The 13,539-nt window shown below is 29.0% G+C and overlaps 1 protein-coding gene across 3 annotated transcripts; it reads left to right on the top strand.

Annotated features, from left to right (window-relative positions):
• The first annotated feature begins 2,674 nt into the window (after positions 1 to 2,674).
• LOC148180421 (uncharacterized) lies at positions 2,675 to 13,205 on the top strand. 3 transcript variants are annotated; one of them, XM_088037548.1, is made up of 3 exons: positions 2,675 to 2,830; positions 5,720 to 5,775; positions 11,477 to 13,205. In XM_088037548.1, exon 3 carries the CDS (start codon positions 11,477 to 11,479, stop codon positions 12,854 to 12,856), a length of 1,380 nt encoding a protein of 459 aa, XP_087893674.1. In that variant the 5' UTR covers positions 2,675 to 2,830; positions 5,720 to 5,775; the 3' UTR covers positions 12,857 to 13,205. The 3 variants fall into 3 exon arrangements, with proteins under 3 accessions (XP_087893674.1, XP_087893666.1, XP_087893683.1); XM_088037540.1 differs by lacking the exon at positions 5,720 to 5,775; XM_088037557.1 differs by lacking the exons at positions 2,675 to 2,830; positions 5,720 to 5,775 and adding an exon at positions 3,346 to 3,354.
• The last annotated feature ends 334 nt before the right edge of the window (positions 13,206 to 13,539 follow it).

Genomic DNA, 13,539 nt, shown 5'->3' with positions numbered 1-13,539 from the left:
ATTTAAATGCAATAATAAATCTTGATAATATTAAACAAATAATGTGATTAAGTACTATTGGTGGCTATAAAAACGGGGACACAGAGACACAGATCTGCAAAATTAGAAATTTTTAATTTCAGTGAATCAATTTTGTTGGTACATGTTTATGAATATTTTGATAATAAAGCGACCTTATTACAGCATTTGGACTTCTAACATCTTATCTATTATAATGGTATTATGTTATTGAAAGGATTTGTTAGTTTGAAGTGCTTCAAGGGTCCATCCTTGGACCTCTAATGATTCAACGATCTGTGGACTTTCAAAAACAATTTCATAATTTACTGTGCAAATAAAGCAGAAGCACGTTAAATAGACATTTTTCTATTTCGCGTTCATAATGAAGATACGCGTTTGAGCGTTTTTCGGTATCGTAATTGACCAATCCCGTGCCCATATTTTCAGGAACATATATATTTTTCTTAGGTTTGCAGCAGACAAAGCGTCAACCTGCCGTCAACGTTGACAAATTAGATTTTGGTTTTGATAAACCATGATAAATCGATCAATACACTATTATTTCTTGTTGTACTTGGCTTAATAATTCATCGGAGAAAAACTCTTTGGATGCAAGAGAACCATCATGATCATGATCAACATCTTCGCTCTCTTGGCTCCCTTGCGCTCCGGTAACCTCAAAACGTCACACCTGTCAAACTGACTGAAATTAGATTTGGCTACTTCGATTTTTTTTCCTGAACATTTTGCAAATGCCAACTACCCTAAAATTCCCTAGATTTGGAAATCAAGTTTTTTCGTTTAAAATAAGGCAAAATAGAAAAAATAGCGTATGATACTTACTACTTTATGACACTGCTCGCTGCGCTCGTCGTGTCCTAAAAACGTGCGTGCGGCAAAATGTTCATTATGAAACGCGTTTCATAATATACTATTTTAGTCTCTTGAAATATAAAGTATGACAACGATAATCCTACTTTTGCGCCCTCAGTGTTGAAAAGCTGCAGCAGTGCGGTAAAAAGTCAGATTACAATGGCCGCTCAGGGGTATTTAAGGAGCGTTTTTTCTTTGAGTTACACATCAATCGAAAGAGCAGCTTGAGATTTATCAACAGTAGGTCAAACAGTTTACGAGTAATGATCAAAAAAACAAATATTAAAAAATTTTATCGTTTGAATTGGATTTTTTTTTTCACAAAAATGCCGACCATATAGTTTTGGATATTTGAGATCAGATTTTAAACTATCGCGAGAAAAACGATAACAAAAACCACATCTTTTTATCTCTCTTAATTTCGGAAATACGGAATTGAAACTGAAAATGCAATAATTGTGTACCTACGCTAAAAAATAAAATTTGTTTTAGATTCTGCGTAAAATGAGCACCAATACTTTAAGTTTGCTCTGCAACTAAGCGAGATATCGACTGATTTAGGTTTACATACAGTATGTCCCCTCACAAGAGGAAAAAAAACGTTATTGTTCATTTTACAAAAAAATGATAAAGGAATAATATTTTTTGCTTAATTTAAATAAAATAAATAAATCTTTAATTAAAACTTTAGTATTATGAAGCTGTGTTCTTAAAATCGAAAAAAACAAAAAATGACGAAGAACTTTTTTATTTTTAATTTTGCAAAGAATGTCAAAGGAATGAAATTTGTTTCGTAACTCAAACCAATTTCCACTATTTGATTGACTCATTACCTGTTTTAGCTCATAGTTCAATTCAAACTCGTAATTCTTTAAGACTCTTTCGAATTTTCTCAATTATTGTTAAGGATGCAATTGCATTTTTTTTCCAATTTTTTTGATACTTACGCATTATTGGGTAAATTTTTCTTTAATCTTTAACGCACTATTTGATATTGTGAATCCACAACATGCTATTATTTAAATACGATTAACTACGAAAAACTAATTTTTAAGAGTACAAACTAATAATTTTGAAATTTTAATTGCAGATTTATCTGTTTTGAAATAAGCGAAAAATGCTATTCCTTTGTCATTTTTTTGTAAAATGGAAAATAAACTTTTTTTCCCTCTTGTGAACTCAATCCGGGGACATACTGTATACATGATTTCTTTCAAAAAAATGAAATTATGAATCTGCAAAAACAAAGTGGCACAAACTGCAGATTTTTATCTGTCTTAGTTCCGGAGATATAAAACACTAAATATTCCGTAATTTGAAAACTTTTGATTTCTGTCAACAACCCAAGACTTGAACGTGAAATTTTACACAGTTTTGGATTCTGCGTGAGATTTCTTCCTCAAATGAGCACCAATAACTTGAGTCTGCTTCACAAATAAACGAGATATTGACCACAGTAGGTTTTTAGAGGGTAATTTAAAAAAAAGCAACTTTTATCACGATTATACACAGGATTATTATTTTTTGTCTCTTCAGGAAAAGTCGCCTGCCGAGCCGTAAAATCCTTCTTACAGTTCCTCGAATGTAAATAACTATTACGATAATGTAAAATTTTTATTTACTTTCTTAACTGTAAAACAGCAATTTTTTCATTAAATCATTATACATATACATACAGCTGTTTATTTTCCAGAAAATTGGTGATTATAACTAAATAAATAAATATTAGGTACTTGATAGTAAATATAATTCACATATTTATTTCACAGATGTTTAATAACAGTACATTAGTTTAATACAAATCAGACCGATACGTTGTAGGATCGTTGTGTTTTCTTAACAAAGGCGTTTCTTTAAGAATTTTCCAGCTTCATTGTTCTTGTAGTTAATTTTCGTACTTTGAATGAAACGTTCGCAATTTCCTTGTTAAACAAATTTCCACAGTTTTCTCTTTACAGTAAGTGCCTTTTTTATTTACTTGACTAATTATTTTGCCTTTTTTTTCTTTGTCCAGATTTTCTTTCATTTTTCCATTCTACATTTTACATTTTTTTTTTATTTTATTGCAAGACATTTGCTACTTCAAACTGTTCTTAATCCTTAATTAAATTTTATCTTTGATTGTGCGAAAAAGGGGCGTTTTTTAACAGATTTTGGTTCAAAAAGTTTAATAAACTTCGCCTAATGCACACTTTTTGCTTATCTATTTTATTTTCTTTGATACCAGAAGATTTTAATATTCTTTAACTCCACAGATTTTTTACGATTTTTGGATTCCTTACTTTTGAAGATTTTTAACAATTTTTCAGTTTTAGACAATTGAAATTCTTTAGATTTTTGAAAACTGACGAATGCTAAGATTTCGTTTTCTTGAAAACTTGAAAATCGTTTTTTGAATCTTCGATCTTTTGAAAGCGTTAAAATTTCTTGCTAGTCTAGCTTTTAGATTTTGATTTTTGAATTTTGAGTTTTCTCTTTACAGTACTCGTAAGTGCTTTTTTATTTACTTGACTATAATTATTTTGTCTTTTTTTTTCTTTATCCAGATTTTAGTAACTTGTTCTTCCATTCTACATTTTTGCAAATTGACACTTCTTTTTATTTTATTGTAAGACATTTGCTACTTCAAGCTGTTCTTAATCCTTAATTAAATTTTATCTTGGATTGTGCGAAAAAGGGTTGTTTTTTAACAGATTTTGGTTCAAAAAGTTTAATAAACTTTGCCTAATGCACACTTTTTGCTTACCTATTTTATTTTCATTTGACACCAAAAGATTTTAATATTCTTTAACACCACAGATTTTCTACGATTTTTGGATTCCTTAGTTTTGAAGATTTTTAACAATTTTTCAGTTTTAGACAGTTGAAATTCTTTTTTCTTTATCCAAATTTTAGTAACTTGTTCTTCTATTCTACATTTTTGCAAATTGACACTTTTCATTTTATTTTATTGCAAGACATTTGCTACTTCAAACTGTTCTTAATCCTTAATTAAATTTTATCTTTGATTGTGCGAAAAAGAGTCGTTTTTTAACAGATTTTGGTTCAAAAAGTTTAATAAACTTTGCCTAATGCACACTTCTCGCTTACCTATTTTATTTTTATTTGATACCAAAAGATTTTAATATTCTTTAACACCACAGATTTTCTACGATTTTTGTATTCCTTAGTTTTAAAGATTTTTAACAATTTTTCAGTTTTAGACAATTGAAATTCTTTAGATTTTTGAAAACTGACGAATGCTAAGATTTCGTGTTCTAGAAAATTAAAAAGTTTCAAATCACAGCTAAACACTTAAAATCTTAATTTGGAAGATGTTTGAAAAAAATTAAGTAATTGCAAATCTCGGCTACGCCTTGGTTTTTATTCAATTTTGTTCACAATTATTATAACTCAGAATTATTATGCTCCGACTTTCTACAATCGAAATTCAAAACATTTTTAAAAAAATTTAAAAAATTCAAATAGTAAACTTTGGCTACGTCTTAGTTTGTATATTAATTTATTCCGAATGAAGACAGAAGTTCTTTTCATAATCTAAAATTTCTATTTTTACATTTTTGTCATAGAATTATAGAGCCAAATTGTTCTAGTTCTCTGATTTTTTAAATGTAATTCTTTCTTATTTTTTTTTATTTTATGTTTTTTTATTTTGTACATATCTTTCTTTAAAATTGAACTTATTCTTATATCTTAATGCTACTATTTTTATCCTTCTTTATAAATCATAAAAATATTTTAGACTACAAATTTCTGAAATTTGAAATATTTTATTACCAACAATAAAATGTTTCATCTGGGACAGCTCAAAGTTTTTTTTTAGATTTGACATAGTTCTGACATTTTGCGCTTAATGACAAAGTTAATACCAACATGCTTTTGATAACAATACTAAAATATTATATACTTATTCTTATAATATAAAAATTATATACCTACAGGACTCTCGCAAAAAGCTCATAGCGAAAGCTCGCTCTTTTTGGCTCTTGTACTGTAAATAACTATTTTATGTCTGTTGATCCTTCATTTTACAATATTTTAAGGGTTCCGAAAAATTGATTTTATTGACATTAATACTCCTATCTGGATATTCCAAACACATTATAAAAATCCCGCAAATTGCTCATTAAATAAACACGGATAAACTCAGATAAGTAAAAATTATTCAAACATTGTCACATATTTATGACGAGTAAACATAAATTGGCTGAAAGGGATTGGCTTCTTCTACAAAAGGCAAATTAAGATAAGCTGAAATACTGTCTTAGATATCAAACACAGTTCAATGTACCCATTGTGATTAGATTCATATCGAATATCGAATGTGGGTTAACAATGCATTCATCGTAAAAATCATCTGAACCAATATTTACTTAGAAAAAGTTCGGAAAAAATCTACGGCAGAAAGTTGTTCCGTTTCAACATTTCCTTGACCAACTAGATTCGTTCGCTCATTGTCGAAGTGTTTGCTAAGACTGATAATATAGTTCACAAAAACTTTTTTTCGGGTTCTATTTACTCTTATTGATAGGACTGACACCGTTAAAATATTTTTCTTTTTAATTGGGCCATAAAGATTGCATTTAGTGCAGGTTTGTTAAGAAAACTCGTTTTTACGTAAAGAGTCACATTCATTAAGAAGCGTTTTCGGTGTGAATTTTGTTCTGAAAAACTGACGAAATTGTAAAAAAAAATTACGAAGCGACGGATTAGTGTGTTTAATCTGACTACATCTTTTTGCATTTTTTTCGAACATTTGCTTACCTAGATGGAAATGCCTGTAATTACTGTTATCTGTAAAGATAGTGTATGGATTATATAGACCTGAATAAAGCTATTGTGGCAGAGATATTGCAGACTAGATGTAGTGAAGCTGTGGTTTCGACCGGACCTTCAGCTAAGGTAAGATTTGATTTTCTTTTGATTTCCAAAACTCAAGAAAATATTTTTTCTTGTGAAATATTTATCTTTTAAAATTTCATAAGCTGTATTAAAATTGTTTATATTAAGAAGTTCTTTATTTCTACATAAAATTATACTCTTTTATGACATCTCTTATGATCACCCCCAAAATTATTGTTCTTAATTTTAAAGATAATATTTAAAAATGCGCTTTTAGTTGATCTTCAATCTCTACAATCCAGCGCTAAAACTTTTTTATCAACGCTAGTTTGGCGATTTTTGAATTTCTCTGCGTTCTGTAAGTTTTTTATATTTGTCACATATTTTGCAATTTTGATCTTCTATTATTCATATTTTCTAATTATTATTTTTAAAGTATGTATTGAAAAGCTTTTCAGATTGTCTATTAATATTTTGAATTTTTAAAGACTTTGATTTAAATTTAAATTAAGATTTTGTAAAATCCCTGAATTATTTAGGAATATTTCTAATAGTTTTTTAACCTATGGAAATCTTGGGTTCTTTCTTAGAATTTTCAAATTAAAAATCTAAAAATTAGTAAAAAACACGGCCGTTGTTCGAATTTAATAGGTAAAATTTAAATTAAATTGTTCGGTTTACTTGGAATTTTGGATTAGCCAGAGTCGGATTAAAAAAATGCTACTGTATGTACTTTCATATTCTGCTAAATGTTTAAACCTTTTACATCCTTCTTACTAACAAACAATTAATCTAAATTTGGAAAAATATTTTCTATTTTTTTATTATTTGATTAATTGAAACATTTTATAACTTTAAATTTTGAATTAATTTTCCAGGCATTTTTTTTTATACTGTTTTAAACTTCTAGATTTTTAATTTCAGTTAATTTGTACTTTTTTAAATTATCAGATTTTTTTTTAATTCTTATATCTCTACAGCATTTGCATCATTGTTTTCTGAGTTTTTTTTTAATTTTAAACTTTTAAATTTGAAGAATGAAATTTCTAAATTGTTTTCAAGAACTTTTTTACCACTTACACATTGTCAAATCTGTTAATATTTACATAACATTTAAATCTATAAATTGGCCAAAATTTACATTTATAGATAAAACATTTTAGAAGTAAGGGACAAAAAACTACAATTTAAAAAAAAAATGCTATTTGCTAGCTATCCTAATTTTCAATCGGTGAAATTCTGTGTAAAATGAGTATAACTTACTTTAGATTTACCTCGAAAACAAACGGCATACTGAGCATCAATAGATTTATTAAAATTAAATTAAGAAATAGAACTCGAACGAGTAACTAAAAATCTATAAATTGATCTAATTTGACATTTATAAATCAAGTATTTTAGAAATTAGAGCTAACAAGTAATTTTTTTCAAATATTTTGTTTTGACAGTTCCGCGAAATTTTGAAAACAGATTTCGATTATACGTGAAATGCGTGTAAATTGTTTTCGATTTATTCCAAAAACAAACGGAATACTGGGCATTAATAGATGTTCAAAATAAAATTAAGGGCGATTTTTAAGATTTTTTTCTCTGTGAAAACATTTTAAATTTTTTTGCATTTTCATTCAAAAGAGCAACTCAAAATCTATAAGTGGACAAAATCTGACCCACAACATACTTGATGTATTTTAGGAGTTCGAAACAGAAACAAAAATTTTACTTATTTTAGCCCTCGGAATTAAAAAATAAGTTTCATAAAATCAAAAAAAGGTCGAATTCTTATTATTTAGGATCCGAGAAAGAAACGATGGCGCAACCGGATTTATTCGTCCTAGTTCCGAATATATCGACCTTTAAAAATGTCTAACTATTCAAAAATTCGCTTTTTTTTATTGCAGACCTGAATTCAGAAGATAAAAATACTTGAAAACCGTTTTTTGAATCTTCGACCTTTTAAAAACGTTGGAATTTTTAGATTGTCTAGATTTTAGATTTTGATTTTTGAATTTTCAAAATTATTTTCTCAAATTTTGTATTAATTACAAAACATTGAATCATATTTTGTTTACCTCAACGTTTAATTCTGATATTTTAGAAATTCATTACTTCTAAATTACAGAATTTTCAAATTTTTCACAACTGGCATTTTTTGTATTTTCTTTTTTTAGTTGCCTGAAATTTTCAAATTTTTTTGTACCCATTTCCCAGATTCTGCTTAATTTTCCATAAATTTTCGCCTTTTGAAGTTTTTGGTAGCTTGAGGTAGTTTTCATTTATTTTTTCAAAATTTGCAAAAATATTTTCAATTTTTTTTATTATTATTTGGATTAATTGGAACATTTTAGAGCTTTAAATTTTGAATAAATTTTCTGGGCATAGGATAAAAGTTTCTTCTTTTTTTTATACTGTCTTAAACTTCTAGATTTTTAATTTTAATGGATTTATACTTTTTTAAATTACCAAATCTTTTTTGTTTAATTCTTATTTTCGTATCTCTACAGCAATTTGCATCATTATTTTCAGAGTTTTTTTGTTTTCTAATTTTTCATGATTCATTCCTATACTTTTTTTGTATCCTTTACATTTTCTTGATTTTGATCATATTAATCACAAAAGTCAAAAAATGTTTAAAATAATTTTAAACTTTTAAATTTGAAGAATGAAATTTCTAGATCGTTTTCAAGAAATTTTTTACCACCTTTTTAAATCTGTTTATATTTACATCAATCGAAGGAGCAACTAAAAATCTATAAATTGGCCAAAATTTACATTCATAGATAAAATATTTTAGAAGTGAGAGACAAAAAACTATAATTAAAAAAAAAATACACTTTGCTAGCTCTCCTAATTTTTAGTTAGTGAAATTCTGTGTAAAATGAGTATAAATTGCTTTAGATTTACTCTGAGCATCTATAGATTTATCAAAATAAAATTTAGAAATATAACTCGAACTAGTAACTAAAAATCTATAAATTGATCGAATTTGACATTTATAAATCAAGTATTTTAGGAGTTAGGAGTAAAAAGTATTTTTTTTTTTTCAAATATAATATTATTTCAGTCGCTGTTGTTATCTGTTGCCAGCCAAAAATTTTGAAAACAGATTTCGATTCTACGTGAAATGAGTATAAATTGTTTTCGATTTATACCAAAAACAAACGGAATACTGGGCATTAATAGATGATCAAAATAAAATTAAGGGCAATTTTCAAGATTTTTTCACTTTCATTTTCAATTTTTTTGTATTTTATATCATTCAAAAGAGCAACTCAAAATCTAGAAGTGAACAAAATCTGACCCACATACTTTATGTATTTTAGGGGTTAGAAGCAAAAACAAAAATTTTACTTATTTTAGCCCTCGGAGTCAAAAAATAAGATTATTAGAATCAAAATTGTCCTAGTTCCAAATATATCGACTTTCAATAATGTCTAACTTTTCAAAAAATTTGCATTTTTTTAACAAAAATGCAATTTTTTGTATTGCAGAACTGAATTTAGAAGATAAAAAATACTTGAAAACCGTTTTTTGAATCTTCGACCTTTCAAAAACTTTGAAATTTCTAGATTGTCTAGATTTTAGATTTTGATTTTTGAATTTTTAAAATTATTTTCTCAAATTTTGTATCAATTACAAAACATTGAATCATTTTTTGTTTACCTCGACGTTTAATTCTTAATAATTAAATCTTAATGATGTCTTAGAAATTTTCATTACTTCTAAATTACAGATTTTTCAAATTGTTATTTTAGACTATTTTATTTTGTTTAGATTGTCCTAAAACTGGCATTTTCTGTATTTTCTTTTTTTAATAGCCTCAAATTTTCTATTTTTTTTGTACCCATTTCCCAGATTCTGCTTAATGTTCCATAAATTTTCGCCTTTTGAAGTTTTTGGTAGCTTGAGGTAGTGTTTTCATTTATTTTTTCAAAATTTGCAAAAATATTTTTAATTTTTTTATTATTATTTGGATTAATTGGAACATTTTAGAGCTTTAAATTTTGAATAAATTTTCTGGGCATAGGACAAAAGTTTATTCTTTTTTTTTATACTGTCTTAAACTTCTAGATTTTTAATTTTAATGGGTTTATACTTTTTTAAATTACCAGATTTTTTTGTTTAATTCTTATTTTCGTATCTCTACAGCAATTTGCATCATTATTTTCAGAGTTTTTCTTACTTTTCATGTTTCATTCCTATACATTTTTTGTATTCTTAACATTTTCTTTATTTTGATCATATTATTCACAAAAGTCAAAAAATGTTTAAAATAATTTTAAACTTTTAAATTTGAAGAATGAAATTTCTAGGTCGGTTTCAAGAAATTTTTTACCACTTACACCTTGTTAAATCTGTTTATATTTACATCAATCGAAGGAGCAACTAAAAATCTATAAATTGACCAAAATTTACATTCATAGATAAAATATTGTAGAAGTAAGAGACAAAAAACTATAATTAAAAAAAAATACACTTTGGTAGCTCTGCTAATTTTTAGTCAGTGAAATTCTGTGTAAAATGAGTATAACTTGCTTTAGATTTACTCTGAAAACAAACGGGATACTGAGCATCTATAGATTTATCAAAATAAAATTTAGAAATATTACTCGAACTAGTAACTAAAAATCTATAAATTGATCGAATTTTTAGGAGTTAGGAGTATAAAGTATTTTTTTTCAAATATTATATTATTTCAGTCGCTTCTAATTCAGTTATCTGTTGCCAGCCAAAAATTTTGAAAACAGATTTCGATTCTACGTGAAATGAGTATAAATTGTTTTCGATTTATACCAAAAACAAACGGAATACTGGGCATTAATAGATGATCAAAATAAAATTACGGGCAATTTTCAAGATTTTTCAAAAGAGCAACTCAAAATCTATAAGTGAACAAAATCTGACCCACATACATTATGTATTTTAGGGGTTAGAAACAAAAACAAAAATTTTACTTATTTTAGCCCTCGGAGTCAAAAAATAAGATTCTTAGAATCAAAATTGTCCTAGTTCCAAATATATCGACTTTTAATAATGTCTAACTTTTCAAAAAATTTGCATTTTTTTAACAAAATTGCGATTTTTTGTATTGCAGAACTGAATTTAGAACATAAAAAACTTGAAAACCGTTTTTTGAATCTTCGACCTTTCAAAAATGTTGAAATTTCTAGATTGTCTAGATTTTAGATTTTGATTTTTAAATTTTCTCAAATTTTGTATTGATTACAAAACATTAAATCATTTTTTGTTTTAAAAAATACCTAAATGTTTACCTATACGTTTAATTCTGATACTTCTAAATTACAGATTTTTCAAATTGTTATTTTTAGACAATTTTATTATTTTTTTAGATTGTCCTTAAACGGGCATTTTCTGTATTTTCTTTTTTTAATTGCCTCAAATTTTCTAATTTTTTTATACCCAGTTCCCAGATTCTGCTTAATTTTCCATAAATTTTCGCCTTTTGAAGTTTTTGGTAGCTTGAAGTAGTTTTCATTTATTTTTTCAAAATTTGCAAAAATATTTAAGATTTTTCAAATTGTTATTTTAGACAATTTTATTATTTTTTCTTTAAATTGTTCTAAAACTTGCATTTTTTTGTATTTTCTTTTTTTAATTGCTTCAAATTTTCTAATTTTTTTGTACCTATTTCTTAAATTCTGCTTAATTTTGAGCATTTTGAGCTTGAGGTAGTTTTCATCCATTTTTTCAAAATTTACAAAAATTTGTTATATTCTTTTTTTTAAAAACTGTTTTATTCCAGATGCTGTTTCGACTATTGCTCCTCCTGCTCACAGCCTGCACCCTTTTCACCCCCTCCCTCTCCGAAAAATGTGCAACCCCCGTGTCCCAAGAAGACTGCGAAAATATGACATCCGAGTACGACAAGTACCGAGAATGCATGGAACGCCGCACGAAACGTTCAGCCGACTGCTTCGACGACGACGACCTAAACTGTGATAAATGCAACTGCAACACTTGCTCTTATAGCTCGTGCGAAAGCAGCTGCACCACCAACGTCAACTGTTGCGAGAAATGTTGTCCGAGGAGCTCCTCTTGCACCACTTCGAATTGTTGCCACCAAAGCTGCCGAGCGGAATGTCGCTCCAACTCCTGCAGGACTTCTTGCAAAAGGAGGTGTCAAGACAGAATTGTTAGTTTACCACAGCCGCAGCAAGTGGCGCCGGCCCAAATCACCGAGACGAAGACTGTGAATCAGCATAACATCACCACAGTCATTCATTTGAAGAATATTGTTAACAACACGAATTTGATTAATCTTCCCATCAAGATCAACACGACTGTCTTGAATAACATTACCAGTGGAGGTGCGTATGGTGGAGTGAGGCACACCAAGGAAGGCCAAAGAAGCGACTGTTGCTTGACCATTGGCCCAAGACAGTGCGTGCCGCAGAGCAGTTTTCCTTTCATGCGCTGCTTCCACGTCCGCAAGAGGAGTTGTGGCAGCATGTGCTCGGCACCCGTCGTCCACTACCAAAGCCACGAAATCTGCGATAACAACGTCAACTCCCAGCAGCCGTGCCACCAACAGATGGTCTACATCCCCCAGCCTCAACCCCGTTGCGCCTACCAACCCTCCTGGCCCTACGTCACCTGCGGCAACCAAGAACAACAATCCTGCGATGGCTGCTACAGCCACTACATCAAACGCGAAGACGTGACGAAATGCTCGAATTTCTGCTACGACGATGGGTATGGCGCAGGGCCGTACTATCGCCAAGCGCCCTTTTTCAGACCTGGCTACGCCCACGCGCCGTCTTGCTACCAAACTGGGCAATGCGGGTTTGGGGGGTACGACATCGGAGACACTTTTGAAGGTCTTCCAGAGAATGGCTTCCCGAACGCGTATCCTGCAGAGACGTATCCTTTCGTGATTGAGGATTGCGAGAATTGTACGTTCGCTCCGGATTGGAAGGATCCTCCGGCTCCAGAGGTCGCTTCTAATCTGAGTTATCGAAATTTGCAGACACCGGTGGCGTGGATGAATGACTCGGATAAGATGATTGTGATCGATGCTGATGTTAGTCCGGGGCGGTCGCAACGGTACGCTGAGATCCGGATTAAACCGGAAGATAAAGAGAATGTTACGACGGTCACTCCGGTGCCAGCTACTTTGTTCTAGAACTTTGTTCAAGTGCGCATATGTATTATCAAACTTTTTGGTATAATAAATGAATTTGCTTTAATTTTTTATCCGTTTTTGGTGATTTTTTTTACCCAAAGGAGCAGAAGCATGAATAACCTTCAAAATATTCTTGATTTGATTACGCATTTTTACGCAAAAATTCCCAAATTTACGTGTTTGCTGCGGGATAATAAACTATACTCGATAAGAGACAGTATTTTCCTCTATTTCAATTTGCTTTCAGATAATTCAGTATGTGTCAAAATAATATTTGTTTAATTTTAATTTTCCGGGGACCAACTTGTTCAATCAATACACACCTCAGTTTACCATTCCCAAATCTTATTTCCGGTGTCTTTTTTAGTTGATATTATAAATTATTGTTATCTACATTTTATGTAATCAATTTAATTGTGCGTAAAACAAGTCAAAATAAATTTACAAATTTTCTCTATTTTGCTGTTTAAATTAGTAACCTTTCCAAATTTTATTACTCTGGCGTTTAAATTACCAGGGTTACAGACTTTCATTCAAAATTTTGGAATTTTTCGCTTTATATCCAAAATAAAAATTTCAAAATTTGTTATGTTTAATATATTGTTTTGAAATTTAACAGTATTAGTAACTCAATTTAAATTAGTTAAGTCAAATTTGATTGCTGTGGCGTTAAAATTAATAAA

The sequence above is a fragment of the Gnatocerus cornutus genome, chromosome 1, assembly GCF_029298725.1.
Source record: "Gnatocerus cornutus isolate USDA-ARS CGAHR chromosome 1, icGnaCorn1.1, whole genome shotgun sequence".
NCBI classification, from domain to species: Eukaryota; Metazoa; Arthropoda; class Insecta; order Coleoptera; family Tenebrionidae; genus Gnatocerus; species Gnatocerus cornutus.
This window is presented reverse-complemented; position numbering and strand designations above follow the sequence as displayed.

Bases quoted from the DNA above. Each gene is read 5' to 3' on its own strand.
- LOC148180421 (XM_088037540.1), top strand. From the start codon at position 11,477: ATGCTGTTTCGACTATTGCTCCTCCTGCTCACAGCCTGCACCCTTTTC.